This window comes from Dreissena polymorpha, chromosome 1, assembly GCF_020536995.1.
Source record: "Dreissena polymorpha isolate Duluth1 chromosome 1, UMN_Dpol_1.0, whole genome shotgun sequence".
Classification (NCBI taxonomy): domain Eukaryota; kingdom Metazoa; phylum Mollusca; class Bivalvia; order Myida; family Dreissenidae; genus Dreissena; species Dreissena polymorpha.
In genome coordinates this window covers 58,782,310-58,799,942 of record NC_068355.1, presented here as the reverse complement: position 1 = coordinate 58,799,942, position 17,633 = coordinate 58,782,310, and the positions used below count along the sequence as shown (strand labels likewise).

General features: G+C 35.2%; 1 protein-coding gene across 6 annotated transcripts in view; it reads right to left on the bottom strand.

Moving 5' to 3' along the window:
* Window positions 1–3,175: 3,175 nt before the first annotated feature.
* Window positions 3,176–17,633, bottom strand: part of LOC127881940 (syndetin-like) — a 64,779-nt gene continuing 50,321 nt past the window's right edge. For 5 of the 6 annotated variants that reach the window (XM_052430232.1, XM_052430201.1, XM_052430216.1 and 2 more), the window contains 6 exons: window positions 16,446–16,543; window positions 13,582–13,678; window positions 10,600–10,758; window positions 8,330–8,550; window positions 7,795–7,885; window positions 3,176–6,132 (listed from right to left, as the gene is read on the bottom strand). In XM_052430232.1, the coding sequence (XP_052286192.1) occupies window positions 6,019–6,132; window positions 7,795–7,885; window positions 8,330–8,550; window positions 10,600–10,758; window positions 13,582–13,678; window positions 16,446–16,543 (780 nt within the window). In that variant the 3' untranslated portion in view covers window positions 3,176–6,018. The remainder of the gene's footprint in view (window positions 6,133–7,794; window positions 7,886–8,329; window positions 8,551–10,599; window positions 10,759–13,581; window positions 13,679–16,445; window positions 16,544–17,633) is intronic. The other variant, XM_052430209.1, reaches the window with a different exon arrangement.

Below are 17,633 nucleotides of genomic sequence, written 5' to 3'. Positions count from 1 at the left end.
GGTTAAAGCCAGAACGTGATAACTCCATTTTTCAAATAGTGGAGAAAAACGCAAAATTAAGGTTTGACAGACTACAACTTTTATTTGAATATGAATATCAGCATAATATTAGGTTATAATATAGGTAATAGTATTGTAATGTCATTATAAACATAATATAGGATTGCATACAATACTTTAATGCTTTTGTAATCAAAATAGCACTTTCTTCATTCTGGCATAAACGTAAAACATATATATTTTGAGAGTACCACTATGTTAAGTGCACTTGGTGCTATTTATCATAAGAATAGAACTCTGCTTTTCCTATGCCATACAGGACTTAGTGCCCTTAAGGCAAAAAAGCCTTGGACTATGCATCTATTTTGAGAGACTGAACGAAACATGTGCACTTAGCACAAGTTTATTTTAATAATCATAATAATAATTCTTTGTTTAGAAGTACATACTTATTTCCTTTTTCATTCTAGATTTGAACAGGGCATGCAAATGTGTCTCCAACCTTAACAATTAAAGAAAGTGAAGATTCAGATATTTTATTCCACATCTGCATCTTTACTATCATCTATTGTATCTGGTTCTGGAAGACAATCTCTTGTTTTCTTATCAGATGGAATATCCTTGAAATACTGGTGATATTCTGAAGGAATTATTCCATCACAGCAAAGTGATGGCAGGTCTTTCTTCTTTGCTGCTGTAATTGAAAGTTTGGAATCTCATGGTACAAGGGTTGTATGTCACATTTTATAGAAAATGACCACTACAACAGTCAGAATAAAAACAGACATTCTTTACTGTCTTCTGCAAGAAAGCTTTGCATACACGTTTCTTATCTAGGCGACACACTCTGGAAATAGCTCTGTCGATACACAACTCGACTTTGCACATCTTCTGTTATGTTTTAATAAGAATGAACTTTCACTGAGAAAGGTGCTGACAGAATGATATTATTTTACCATCTAAGTGGGAGAATGTCTTTTATCAACCAGATAAACACCAATAAATGCATATTCTCCCTATCTAATTAATAATAAGCACAAGAGTTTGTGTATTCCTGTTTAAATAAACAAGATAATTCCTTACAAGGTAAGGGCTTCATATTTTGTTTTTACTTTAAATAAGGTGCACAAATTGCATATGTTTAAATGATTTAAGTGCCTTTAAATCCTTTTGGCACATGTTTTTCCTCTCAATATGTATGAAAACGTATTGTGCCAAAATGACTTAAGTGCACTTGAAGCATTTTGGCATACACCAGATTTGTCGATAAGCACTTAGTGCACCTTGGTTCTTTCGGATAAACTATGTTGTATTCAAGATATGATTCCAGGGAATAGTGCAAATTGTAGAGCGTTGGGATAGCTTTATAAAAGTGCAAAAAAGTGATTTTTGAAAAAATGTGCACTTATCACGTTCTGGCTTTAACCCCTTTAACATTTTGACAAAGTTACATGAATATTGGGAATCAAATGTGACTTCTACAGTGTTCACAAGGTTTTTCTTTTTTTTTGACCTAGTGACCAAGTTTTTGACCCAACATGACCCAGTTTTGAACTCAGTCGAGGTATCAATGGGACAAATGTTCTGACCAAGTTTCATTTAGATTGGACAATCAATGTGGCCTCTAGTGTTCACAAGGCAAATGTTGACGGCGCACGACGCACGACGGACAAAAGGCGATCACAAAAGCTCACAATGAGCACGTTGTGCTCAGGTGAGCTAAAAAAAACTCGTCGCTAGTCAGAGCCGATCAGAAATCAAGACCCAGTGACCTACTGAAAGGTGAGCGTAGGACGAGAAACGCTCCCTTAACTAGGCAACAGCTCACCAAACCATTCTTCGGCTGAAAAACATAGGCATTAGAAGACAAATCTTCAAAGTTTTAAGTTGTAGAGTACAGGTCCCGATTAGTCATTTAAGAAATTGTTGTGAGTAGAACCATGGGCACTCGGCATTAGTTTCTACCCCCCCCCCCCCTCCCAAAACACTCTTAAATGCTATTCCCTTCCAAAACACTCTTAAATGTCCATTTGTTATACAAAATATCAAAACAAAAAAAGTAAGTCCTTTTTTTTCTACTTGTATATAAGTAAAAAATATTTTTTTTAAACATATATAACTGTTCTTAAGTAATAAATACTTACTTTTTGTTTTACTATTTTGTATAACAAATCAACAATTTTGAGGATTTTTGGAGGGGGGGGGGGAGAGCAACTTATGCCAAGTGCCTTTGAGTATAACTACACCATAGGTTCGCCAAGTCAGTGTCATTTTCAATTTCAATTCATTAGAAGATATGTAGCACTGGTTAGCTCTACCGCTTTTCCAACCGCTATTATTTAGAGACACGGTCGGAGACATATGCCCCCCAAACGTGACCTTGACCTTTGACCTAGTGACCTGAAAATCAATTGGGGTTATCTGCAAGCCATGATCAATGTACCTATGAAGTTTCATGATCCTAGGCCTAAGCGTTCTTGAGTTATCATCCGGAAACCATTTGGTGGACAGACGGACCGACCGACATGTGCAAAACAATATACTCCCTCTTCTTCGAAGGGGGGCATAAATGTACAGATGTAATTCAATTCAATGCATCTACGCGCTTAATCAGGAGTTTTATCTTGGGCCTGTGGTTTCATGATCACAATGCTGTTGAAACTGAAGATATCAATAAGATGAAGACTCACGCCCGACAATGCGATACCGAAATAGATGCTTTGAACAAATATTATATGAATATTCTCTTTATCCCCCCCCCCCCAACCTCTGGAGTGATGTACTCTTTTGAACTGGCGCTGCACATAGAACATAGAGCATCGGACCCATATCAACGGGAATCAATACTTGATGCAGAAGAGACACTGTACTTGAGCCATGCTTAGTTGACATAATTGATTTTATGGTTGACAAATACAGTGTCTGAAATACATTAACACGTGTAGTTGCCCTTTGAAAAAACGCATACGGTTTGATTTAAATTTATGTTTATATTGTGTTAAGATAACTCTTGAGGACCCTGTTACTAAGGATATATATGGTTGTAAACCATAAAAAAATACGTTTAAACTTACATTGGGTGTTAAATGCATTACATTGATCTAGCAAACATTCCAAGTTAACATTAAAATCCAGGTCATCCCAAAATTAGAACAATTCACCATTATACAATTAAGATGTTTTTACACTTTAATAGTTCATTTTTATAGTTAAATAACAACATCAAAATATACATATATAATATTAAACACACACTTATGTAACATATCTTCATTCAATTCTGAAATTAAAATGTGCACATGTCTAATCAGGATTCACCTTACTATTTTGGCTTACATGTGTAGCTGTTTACATATAAGGCATTGTTTAAATGACCTTCTTGGATTGTGACTTTTCACATCAATCTTATAACATCACTTACTGGCATTCTTGGAAGACATTCCTTACTAACCAATAAATGCTACTATCAAATCTTTAAAAATCAATACAAAATGAATATAATGCTGTATATAAATATTAAGCATTTTATTTTTCAGTTTTGTTACTTTATTCATTTTATTGAATATGGATTGTTAATGAATATTCACTAAGTTCTAATAGTTCAATACATGTATATATTTGTGTGTTTTTAAAAAAAAAATAAGCACTGGTTAAAGCCAATCAAATGATTAAATAAAACAGTGATCCTAAGCATTATGCCGTTGAACTCAATTCTGATTCAAAAAATAATGTACATATTTTTGGGGGTTACAAATCAAATTGATTTTTTACTGCATGACCTTAAAGGGACTTGATCACAGATTTGCATAAATTTGAAAAATGTTAATGAAGCTTCTTAAATAATTGTTACATTCAGAACAGTTTTAAATTATCATAATAGCGATACAAAATGCTGACTAAAGAGTTTTGCCCCACGTAGAATTAAAGCCAGGGTCCTTGCAGAAAAAGATAACAACCTACCACTATATCACTCTGGCTATTGACATTATCCGAATCTTCGTAATACACACATTTGTCAAATTATTGATGAACATTTTATTTTTATTGTACCGACTTTGATTGTTTATCTTTAAGCAAACCGATATTTTAAACATTTTTCTTTGTCAGGAGTGTTATTTAACTAGCCTGAAGAAAATGCATACCTTACTTCTTGAATCAATAACAATTTATTAACTATTGTTAATTTGCAAAACCTTGACCAAGTCCCTTATATCATTAAAAACGCTTGATTAAGGAAAAAGCAAAGGCAATGCAAGAGGTTTCAACAGTTCAATGAGATTTAAAATGTAATAAAAACAAGAAACCGTCGAAGACGGGTGATGCTTCCCAAAGGGTTTTTTGGTCACAATATTGCACTATATATTCAGATAAAAGGAAACGTCTTGAGGGCACAGTAGTTGGGGGATAATAATTTTTTTATTGAAAATTTCAAAGGGCCATGACTCTGTGAAAAATCATCCGACCAGAACCCGCTGATAATATGCACATCTCCTCTTGGTAGTGAAAGCTTCCCAAAAAGTTTCATTGAATTCCGGTCATTAGTTGCTGAGAAATAACCCGGACAAGAATTGCACTATATGTACAGTTAATGGAAAATTTCAAAGGGCCATAACTCTGTGAAAAATCATCCGACCAGAACCCGCTGATAATATGCACATCTCCTCTTGGTAGTAAAGCTTCCCATAAAGTTTCATTGAAATCCGGTCATTAGTTGCTGAGAAATAGCCCTGACAAAAATTGCACTTTATGTACAGCTAATGGAAAATTTCAAAGGGCCAAAACTCTGTGAAAAATCATCCGACCAGAACCTGCTGATAATATGCACATCTCCTCTTGGTAGTAAAGCTTCCGATTAAGTTTCATGGAGTTCCGGTCATTAGTTGCTAAGAAATAGCCCGGACTGTGCACGGACGGACGAACACACGGACGGACACACGGACGGACACACGGACAGACGAAGCGGCTACTATATGCTCCCCCCAAAATAAATTTTGGGGGAGCAAAACAATGAGATTTTGAAAGTGTTAAGCATCAGACAACATTATATTAAACATTATGTAGACCATTTTATTACTTCTACATTATCAACTTGACAAGTGAATATCAATGTTCCAGAACTTGAACATTTTAATGATTTTTATGAAAAAAATATTCATCATATTTCTTTACACATGATAATTTTCAGAAAATATTTAAAAAATGAGGAACTCTGAATGTCCAATTCTTTTCAGCTGCAAAAATGTCCCCCAAAATACACATACCAGTATAACAATGATCAATCATTTTTATGTTCCAATACATATAATATTCTCTACGGTAGATTTAGACAGCTTGCAAAGAGCAGTTTGAAACAAAACTATTGCCAAGCAATATATGTCGCCTACCGACCCCACCATTGTCAGAAATTCCACCATTGTCAGAATTTTTTTCCCAATTGTTTCCATAGCAACCAGAATTTTTGACATAGGAACAAAATGAAATGACGTGCATAATGTCCATAATGCCATCTATCCACGTTTCAAGTTTCCTGAAAAATATGAACAACTTTTAAAGTTATCGCAAGATCCATAAAAGTGTGACAGACAGACAGACAGACTCACAGACAGACGCACAGTGCGAAAACCATAAGTCCCCTCCGGTGAAAGCGGTAGGGCACAATAACCAACAAGTAAGGCAGTATCAGATTTATCTAGTCATAAAAATATTCCCCCATTATATATTAACCATGCTCTGTGAAAAGGGGGTTTAATGAATGAGCAAAAACTGTTGCCCCAGATAAGCCTGTGCAGTCAGGGATGACATTTTCTGCTTTTATGATATTTTTCGTTTCAAGAAAGTCTCTTATAAGCAAAAATCAAGTTTTTGCAGAAAGTGTCATCCCTGATTAGCCTATGCGGATTGCACAGGCCAATCTGGGACAACACTTTAAGCACATGCGTTGAACCCCTTTTTCACTGCACACAGCTAAAATGCATATACCAATCCTTCACAATATTTTACATGGCACATACACTAAAGCTATCTGCGAGACTTCTCAATGTCTTCCAACATTGCAGTCAGTCGCTGCTTGGCCTTCCTGTTCAGATGGTCCACAACATTCACCAGTGATACCAGTTGCTTTAAGCTGTACTCCTGCAACATGAGATAATATAGCATATGTAATCCACCGATCCAATGAAATCAACGATGTAACAGACCACTCCAATGAAATCAAAGATGTAACAGACCAATCCAAAGAAATCAAAGATGTAACAGACCAATCCAAAGAAATCAAAGATGCAACAGACCAAAACATTAAAATCATTTATTTTTTACAGATCAATCTTAGTTCACACTAAAGCAATACTCCTACAATATAAGATAAAATTACAGATGTAACAGAAAAGCCCATTGGAATTGCAGATGTAGTGGATCAACCAAAAAAATTGCATATGTAATAGACAAAAGAAATGAAATCACATATGTATAAGCCAAATCCAATGTACTCACAGATGTAATAGAAAAATCTAATCATAAAGACAAATCATATTAAATCGCAGATTTAATAGACTAGATCAATGAAATCACATACATAACAGACCTATCCAATTTAATTGCCCATGTAACAGACAAATCCAATGAAATCACAGACGTATCCAATTTAATTGCCCATGTAACAGACAAATCCAATGAAATCACAGACGTATCCAATTTAATTGCCCATGTAACAGACAAATCCAATGAAATCACAAACGTATCCAATTTAATTGCCCATGTAACAGACAAATCCAATGAAATCAGGGATATCATGAACCAACCGAATAAAATCACAGATGAAAACGACTCATCCAATGAAATCCCATATGCAGTAGACAAATCTAACTTTGCCTGCAATACCAACAACTTAAAGGTGCAGTCCTGTGGAACATAACACAGATGAAGGGGACTTATCCAAAGGTGGGTTCATCTCCGAGGCTTACTTTCCATTGCTCCAACATGATTATTAGAATATTACAACATATAAACATTATTAAGACAAGCTCTCTTGACTAACACAAACAAACAACACATGCTTAATAAATATCACAAACAAGGGGGTCATGGTGGCCTTGAAGCGCTCACCTGAGATCAAGTTACACCAATGTCAAGGACTTGTTCTGGTGACCTGGTAATTAACCCAGATTGAAACGTGGCAAAGATACCATCAAGATAAACATTATGACCAAGTTTCATCAAAAATGGGTTATATATGTGGCTTCTACAGTCGCAAAAAGGATATTCTAAGATTTGAACCGGTGACTTCATGACAAACCCCATATTCAAACCTCATGACCTCTATACTGTCAAGATTAAAATAATGATTAAATTTAATCAGCATTTAGTCAAATTCTAGAGAAGAATCAAGGCTTTTCTAAGATATGACCCAGTCACCTAGTTTTAGACCCTATTTGACCTAGATTAAAATTTGGCCTAACTATTGTAAAAATCAACATTCTGAGTTTCAATAAGCTTAAGCCAAAACTGTGGCCTAAAGCTGAAACAAGCTAAAAGTTGATGACACACCACAAGCAATTATACGTGCAAGACTGACCACGGAAGCTCCCCTAACGCACAAAGCATAACTTTTCAATTGAAAACAACGGCACTTGATATGCTAATAGTACCTTTCAAATTTGATAGACCACATGTACAGGAGTTTGAAATCTGAGCAGTTTCAAGGAAGAATAAATGTATAATCAATTCTGGGTCAATTTCTTTTTTGACTTATTTTTCTTACCAATGTCAATGTCAAATAAGGCAAACTGGTTTCCATACCCTGTGTTCAGGAAGCCAGCCCTCCAGTTGATTCTCTGGGAAATAATACGCCTTGATGTAATTTTCTACATACTCTCTGTCTGGAATGGGCCTACAATTTCATAGAGATAACATTGATTTAGATAAGATCAAACAATATCATTCTCAAACATGTAAACTAGCAGTGATTGTTATTGTGTTTGTAATAACTTCCAATAATGGGACTTTAAGCTCTATGAAGCGAAAAAGAGTGTTTTTTACATACTAAATTATCAACTCTGAACATTGTTCACTTGAACTTAAGCATGGTGCATGTTATAAATTAACATGGAATATACATATTGTAAGCTCACATAGCTCAGGCTTAATGTTGCAAAAGTGTTCAAACTTCCAAAATCAGCAACTAAAAAGTAAAGAAATTAAAATACAAAATCTGGAACAATTATGTAAGTAGTTCCCACTTGAGTTTGGGCATTACCTATTTCTGAAATGAGTACATAAAATCCAGTGTTTTTTTTACATGCTTTTAATTATCATAAAGGTTTCTATTCCTTACTTGATTTCAACCAGTTTTTCCACATTTTTCAAATACTGTTGAAAGTCCAGCTGCATCAAGGCCCTTCCTTCAATGCTGCATTTCTTGGCACTAGCATAGCCCTCGACAAAGGTTCGAGCAGATATGCGTACAATTTGGTCCCACAAATTGTCATAAGTGGCCCGCGGCACTGGCAGCATCTTGCAAATGTCTCCCAGCTGAGTGTTGAAAGTTTTGAATGCCTGAAAACAAGCAAAAATAAACTTTCTAAACATGCTGTAAGCATTCAGCAAACTGGAAGAAGTAAACTAAAAACTTGTAAACACTTTTCAGCAAAGCAGAGATTTTTTTAACAATCTTTATGCCTTATATTCAATTCTTTGCATTTATAAAACAAGATGTGTTTGAGAAACACAATGTACCCCTATATGATGTTTGACCTTGAAGGATGACCTTGACCTTGACCCTTCACCACTCAAAATCTGCAGCTCCTTGAGATACACACGCATTTCAAATATAAAATTGCTAGCTTCAATATTGCAGAAGTGACATTACATGAGCAATTTTGACCAATATATTTGACCTTGAAGGATGACCTTGACCTTTCACCACTCAAAATGTGCAGCTCCATGAGATACACATGAATGACAAATATCAAGTTGCTATCTTCAATATTGCAAAAGTATTTATAAAATAAGCGATTTGGGCCACATATATTTGACCTCTGACCTTGAAGGATGACCTTGACCTTTCACCACTCAAAATGTGCAGCTCCATGAGATACACATGCATGCCAAATATCAAGTTGCTATCTTCAATATTGCAAAAGTATTCCTAAAATAAGCGATTTGGGCTACATATCTCTGACCTTGAAGGATGACCTTGACCTTTCACCACTCAAAATATGCAGCTCCATGAGATACACATGCATGCCAAATATCAAGTTGCTATCTTCAATATTGCAAAAGTATTCATAAAATGAGCGATATTGGCCACATATATTTGACCTCTGACCTTGAAGGATTACCTTGACCTTTCACAACTCAAAATGTGCAGCTTCATGAGATACACATGCATGCCAAATATGAAGTTGCTATCTTCAATATAGAAAAGTTATTGCAAAATGTTAAAGTTGGCGCAAACCAACCAACCAACCAACAGACCAACAGACACGGCAAAAACAATATGTCCCCCACTACTATAGTGGGGGACATAAAAAAGTTCAATAAAAGCTTATAATTTTGTGATATCAAATTTTGCAGGTGTCAACATCCATCTCTCTAATTGTTATTTACTGAAAGCATGCACTGCATCTCAAATCATTTCTGTCTGTGGAATTTCTATCATCACATGTAACATTTCTTTTGGTAGATATTTAAAGTTTAGCTTTAAATACATGTACATTGTATTTAGAATTTTTGCTGTCAAACAGCCTTGTTCATGGACAACATTCTAATACATGTTTTGCATCCATCTTGATACAATTTAACCCAGCAGCCGTTGTTATAATAAGCGCGTAAAGCAATTAGCAGACATTTTGGTACAATAACATTGTAAACAAAGTTAAGCACACACCCATGTTGAGCTCCGAACACATACCCGGTATTAGAAACTACTAGTTCAGTGTGAATTGAACAGTTTTACACACTAAGCATAATTTGTCATTGTTTAGTTGTTAATTAACAATGATTTTGGGTTCTAATGTTTAGGCATTACAGCATGAGGGCAATAGTCCAAGTTGTTATATTGTAACACATCAGAATTATAAAGTCTCAAAGTGTCAATTGTCTATCCCTGAATAAAAACAAGAGCACCGCATAATGGGTGCCACGCTCGGCTGCGAAAGCTTGTCAGAATTTTTTTTTTAGAGGTCACAGTGACCTTGACCTTTGACCTAGTGACCCAAAATGGGTGTGGCGTGTAGAACTCATCAAGGTGCATTTACATATGAAGTTTCAAAGTTGTAGGTGGAAGAACTTTGATTTTAGAGCCAATGTAAAGGTTTTAGCACGACGGCAGACGACGAGCAGGCTATGACAATACCTCGGGTTTTCTCCAAAAAACAGCCTCGCTAATAATGACAAAATAATAGTTTTCAAGCATTATTTAACAAACAAATAGAGTTTGTTTTTCTTATTTTGCAATAAGAAAACACTCACCACAATTAACAATACTGTGCTCGGGTTGTAACCTATTAGTGCATAGATAAAAAGCAGTTTACACTGTGAAGTTTTTCCAAATACAAATCAGCTAGCAACATGAATGATGGTAAAATCTAAGCTAAAACAAACCTGAATGAGAACATCTATATAGCTGTTGTGCTGAGACATGATTTCTTTGACATCCCACCTCACAGAAGCCATGTGCTGCAGAACGATCTCATAGTTGATGACCCGCGATGACACCGCCCAGTACACTGGCTTACGTAGCTCAGACGCCATGTTCACTGTCTGTTGAGCAGATAACAGGAACTAATCTTATATTCCAGTTATAAAACATCCCTAACTAGAATTTTGTCCCAAACATGACTGATATAACTACATGCCTTTGTGATCTGGGTTCACAAGCAAATGACTCAGAGCTGTGTGGACCATCGAGGATAGCAATGGCTTTGTGGCTTGCACCGTGGTCATTACACTTCCTCCTCACCTCAGCAACCCAGGTTGTATTCCCATAATCGGCAGCATGGTTGTTACCATATCTGACAGGTTGGGTTTCATGCAGCTACTGCGCCCCTCCCCCCCCTACCCCCACCCCCCAAAAAACAACAACTACACGAATGTCGCCAAAAGAAATATCTTTCAGTCACAAAAAAATAGCTCGAAATTGAAGCAATAATTAAAAAATTTCTAGAACTTTCATGAGTCTTGTAAGTTAATAACGAAGAAGTGATGGGGCATCAGGGTTCTCTCTTTCAAATTTGGGTTCAGTATGGGAACCCATTCACAATAACAAAAACTTAATAACAAAACAAATGGGGCCTAAAAATTACCAAATTGAAGGATCCCAATAAAATATATATTTTTATTTTTAACATTAAGTTAATCTTCAATCCATTTCAATCAGTTAAACCCAACAAAATATAATATTGAAATCACTTTCATTCTCAATTTTGAAGTATTTGTTGCAAAAAAACAAAAACAGTAATTTCACAATTTTAGTCGAACGGATGTGCATTTTCCCAGTCCAAAGGCACCCAGCCCCATTCCCAATATGGTGAACAATAAACGCTGCGTACACTCCGGGTCTAAGCATCCTGTAGCCTCTGGCCATGATTTTTTAAGTTTGCAGTATATACATATATGGAAAAAAGTAACCCCAAGGTTTGGCAGTTTTGACCACAGGGGCATGATTTGAACAAACTACCAAACCTTGGGGCAATGTCGTTGCAGAGACTTTGTTTACCTTTTCACTGTATGCATGTAAGGGATACTAGTAATCACAAGGGCGGGGATATTCTTGAAACGAGGGAAATTATTTGAAGAGGCTTGTGAACCACTGTGTAATGTTTCATGCTTTTTACCAAACCTCTGGACGTTTTTGTTTGAGAGGAGATTAATGAAGTGTTCACATATATTAAGGAAACAAGTAAGACAATTTTGACCCCAGGGGCATGATTTGACCAAGTTGGGTAGAGAGCCACCATATGATGTTGCATACCAAATACCAAACCTCTGGGCCTTGCTGTTTCAGAGCATAAGATTTTTAAAGTGATTTACTATGTAAGCCTACATGTGTGTGTATGTCAGAGTTTATTTACAGGTTATCCCTGAGTCTTCACAACTACATTATGTGCTGACCTCCACCAGTGACCTACCAGGAGAAAAATATTTAATTTTGAGTCAAAATAGGTAAAAGTTGCCCTGGCTGCCCAGGTTTTCGCTGCATGTTTTTTTATAAATACAAAAACACCACTGCACGGCGGCCAAAGGGAACTTTGGTTCTTCTTCTTCTAGGGCGTCACATTGTAAACCTATATTGACCCCAGGGGTATTATTTAAACAAACTTAGAAGAAAACCACTAGACAATGTTACATACCAACTTGTTTAACTTTTCATTATTTAAAGTTAATTTTTAGCTCTGGTGACATACAAATGCAATTTACAGAAATGTTGTGAAAAACTTTAAAAGAGATTTTTAAAGGATCATTGCTTTAAAGTTTTGATTAATCTGCCCAGCGGTTCAGGAGGATAACTCGTTAAAATAATATTTTAAAGGAGACACCCAGAGGCAACCAAGAAAACAGTATTCTAAAAGTTCCCCATGAGGACTATAAGCTAAGGTGAGCTCAAAAATAATGGGAACAAGAGATGTGTTTGTCAGAAACACAATGCCCCCTAATGCGCCGCTTATTTTTTTAACTTTGACCTTAAAGGATGATGACCTTGACCTTTCACCACTCAAAATGTGCAGCTCCATGAGACCCACATGCATGCCAAATATCAAGTTGCTATGTTCAATATTTCAAAAGTTATTGCAAAACTTTACTAAAAGGTTAAAGTTTTGGGACAGAATGACGGAACGACAGACAGGCCAAAAACAATATGCCCCTAATCATTCAATCTGGGGGCATAAAAAGTTATGAAAATTTATGGGTCGACCTTGAAGGATGACCTTGACCTTGACCTTTCACCACTCAAAATGTGCAGCTCCACAAGATACACATGCATGCCAAATATAAAGATGCTGTGTTCAATATTTAAAAAGTTAAGAAAATTTATGTTTTTTATATTTTGACCTTTGACCTTGAAGGTCCACCTGAAGTAAGTAAGAGATTGAATGGAGAAATGATTTTTTTTTATCTTTGACCTTGAAGGATAACCTTGACCTTTCACCACTCAAAATGAGCAGCTCCACGAGATACACATGCATGCCAAATATGAAGTTGCTGTGTTCAATATTAAAAAAGTCATGATAAAACTTTAAAGAAGGTAAAAGTTTTAGGAAAGAAAAATACAATGATATTTGACCTTTGACCTTTAAGGATGACGTTGACCTTGACTTTTCACCACTCAAAATGAGCAGCTCCATGAGATACACATGCATGGTAAATATCAAGTTGGTATGTTCAATATTGCAAAAGTTATCAAACTTTAACCAAGGTTAAAGTTTTGGACAGAATGACAGACAGACAGACAGGACAAAAACAATATACTCCTGATCTTTCGATCCGGGGGCATAAAAATACGTACAAAATATTGTATTGAAATAATTAAAGAACTTATAATTCAATGTTAATCATATAAAGAAAAGATGGTTTCCTGATACATACCTGGGAGTAAAATTGCTGCAAGAAGGCCTTCTTATTTCCTGGAATAATGGCCTCTAAATGTGGCAAAAGAAACTCCATTTGTTCTCCAAGGAATACACTAAAAGAAAGATTATTATTTTAAAATGGCTCATTTTTTTTCATCCAAGTAAAGTTATTATTTAAGCATTTGTACAGTGAAGTAGATGTTTATAACTTTCATATGAGAATGTGGTAAATTCATCACACCATAATGAACTGTTAACCATTCTTGTAAAACTATCAGTACTAAATATATTCATCATATGATCCATGTCATGCAAAAATGGGTCTTATGCCAGTGAGTTCCGATCAGGATCCACGCTGTATATAGTCAGGCAAGGTATTGTGGCCTGATTAGAGGACTGGAGAGGTAAATCATTATAGATAAACCTTGATTTGGAGCAGAAACCAGGTCTATATTACCAACAGTGACCTTGACAGTTGACCTTGACCCTATCAGCCCTATTTGCAAACAAAAATGAAATTGTTGTATAAGGTATACATGCTTGCATCTTAATAGCTTAGAAAAGTTGAGCTTAAAACCGATCTAGATGAAGTGTACACGGAGTTCTAGATAAAATGTGCACTATTTATAACAGGACTAAGTGTACTTAAATTATCATTGAAACATGCTATTGTTATAGTGGTAAGAATCTCAGCTGATGCACAAAAAATAGTTATTGGCATGGTATTTTTTTATTGGTATGATGTCAAAAAGGTCAAATTGTAACTAGATACATATCTGATTGCAAAAAGGAAATGTGCATTGTTGTAATGAATATTTAAACAGTGAAATACTGTCGTTATGCCCCTTTAAGGGGTGTTGCTGCAGTTTTGCTGATTTTTTTCCATCAAATAGATTTTGTCAAAAATTTATATTTCAGATATACATACAAATACTATATGAAAAATGAAATAAAAACATAGGGTCACCGGCCTTGTTTTGATTTTATTCACCATTATATAACATGTACTTTTTCAATAAAACTGAAAAATATCTAATTGTGTAAAATTAATTAATAACCTATGAAATTGGCAACATGTAGATATTATTTAAGCTAAGAGACATCATATACCATTTAATTAAACCACACACTACCAATAAAATGGAGTACACAAGTTAAATTTTAAGAATTTTTTTTTTTTTTTTTTTTATGTCACCCAAAAAAACATCATTTTTTTACTATTTTAACCACATAATTGGAATGTTAAAAATTTCTGCCAAATAGAATTCTGGGAAACTTCTCAAATATGTTCATCTAAGTATTGTCATCATAAAACACAAATAAAAAATGGGGGTCACCGCACTTTTAACAGAGATTTTTTGTTTTAATTATCCCTACCGTCTAGACGTCAAATTTCGTTTAAAAAATACCCAAGTACCGGTACGAAGATTGTCAGAAATATGCATAAACGTTAGAAATTGTTTACAATCTTAACTGGGATCACAACAGCTTACCAAAAGACATTAATAAAAAACAATATTTAATCACAAACATAATACCATACAGTATCAAACACGACCTTAATCATTAATAACTTACATGTTCACAAATTTCTGCATGTTTTGAAGTTTGTGTTTAAATGCTTTAAATTGATAAATGTAAACAACATGACTAAATAGCTTCAGTATAAAACAAGTATGAAATTAAAGAAAGAAAAAAAAAGTAAAAAACAAGAGCTGTGTTCGTCAGAAACACAATGCCCCCTATTGCGCCGCTTTGAAATATAAAAAAATATTTATTTTTTTTGACCTTTGACCTTGAAGGATGACCTTGACCTTGAACTTCCACCACTAAAAATGTGCAGCTTCATGAGAACGCCTCTTTGATTTTATTTTTTTTTTACCTTTGACCTTGAAGGAGGACCTTGACCTTGAACTCCCACCACTCAAAATGTGCAGCTTCATGAGGCACACATGCATGCCAAATATCAAGTTGCTATCTTCAATATTGACAAAGTTATGGCCAATGTTAAAGTTTTCGGACGGACAGACGCCATATATTAGACATTTGACCTTGAAGGATGACCTTGACCTTCACCTTTCACCACTCAAAATGTTCAGCAACAGGAGATACACATGCATTCCAAATATCAAGTTGCTATCTTCAATAGTGAAAAAGTTATGGCTAATGTTAAAGTTTTCGGACAGACGCCATATATTAGACATTTGACCTTGAAGGATGACCTTGACCTTTCACTTTTCACCACTCAAAATGTGCAGCTCCATGAGATGCACATGCATGCCAAATATCAAGTTGCTATGTTAAATATTGAAAAAAGTTATGAGCAACTTTAAAAAAAAAAAATCGGACGGACGGACATACACACATACTGACACACTGACGGACAGTTCAACTGCTATATGCCACCCTACTGGGGGCATAAAAAAGTTAACCCTGCCTGGGATCAAACCACTGACAATTGTATTATGAACCAACTCGGTCATTTCTGATGATACTGATAACAAAAATATTGATTGTGATAATAGCATCATCGGTGTTGCTATAAACAAAAAGACAGAAAAACATCTGGAAATGACATTCCATATATGTAGTTGTTTGGGCACAAAATTTTATTTAATAACGTGTTTAGAGCAAAAAAAATATATTACTTTTTGTCAGTGCTTTTCTTCATTTGTGTACTTTTCTAGGCGGACATTCAATGGTAAACTAAACCAGACAGATTTCTATGTGTGCCCTGTTTCAGTTGAGTGGGATATTTTAAACTCAATGTATGTTTTTGATCAACCGTGGGATAGCGTTCGATGAAGAGGGAAACAGTTCCACAAATGTCAACCATATTGAAATAACTCTTCCATTGGATACCAGCATATAGTTACTTACAGAGACTCGGCAGCCACAATCCTCTCTGCTAAACCGTACATTCTAGCTGGGTTCTTCAAATCCACAATGGGGGACAAATGCGGGGCATGCATTCTCTCCTGCAAACCAAATGAAGCATTATTTTCTATGGTTGAAATATTAATTGTGTTTATTGTTAGGTTGAAAAACAACAATATGAATGACAAAAGCACAGTCTGCAGTCCTGCACTAGTGCATTTTAAATCAGGCTTGCCCATATTTTCCTTTTCATATGGGTGGGTATGGATTTTTTTTTGTTCATCCTTTACTACTTAGATACGTATTTTGACGTGTTTGTAGTCTATTAAAAAGTTATATTAAATTGAAGACCTTTATAACTAGATTCAAAAGGCTTCATATCCCACCCCTTAGATACTAGTGAGCAGCAAACAGCATAAAACCTGAACAGACTGCGAGTTACTGACAGGCTCTTCTAGTTTTATGCAGTTTGCGCATAGCCATTTCCACTTAGCCTCTGAGTGGGAAAAAGGTTAATTTAGGAATTGGGACTTGCAATTCAAACAACTAATTTCTGACTAATCAAAATATATAGCATTAAGAATGATGAAATAAGATTTCAATGCAAGACGACCAATCGCTTAAGCTAGAAATGGACATAAAGATAGTCAGCAAGTACAATGTACTGTTCACAACCTGTCTGATTTAAGGTGTCATTTATATATGATTGAGTGATGAATTTTTATGGCAAGTTTATGGAAAATTTAATTATTTGAAGTACATTTTCAAGCACAAATTCTTTTTTGTATAGTCAAAGAACAAATTTAGTATAATACCATAATGTAGCATACTATAAAAATCAAGAAACTGTATCAAGAGTAATATTGGTCCTTATCCATAACCTTACTTTTATAACATTACAGCAGCTATAAGCATGAAATTATTACACTTAGGATTATTGCCTTGGAACAGGCAAGTCACAGTATTTGGGCATTAAAACCAGTTTGAGGGCTTAGCCATTTTCATAATGTTCTACCTTGTGTAAGACTTTGAAATAAGTCACAATATTTGAACACAAAGCATAATGGTACAAGTATGTAACAAAAATGATTTCAGAAGAAACTAGAGCTTTGTCACAGACTTGACCAATACCCCCACATGCTGCATTGACACAGAATATTTAGCATGTCGTCTTCACAAAAAACAGTGGAC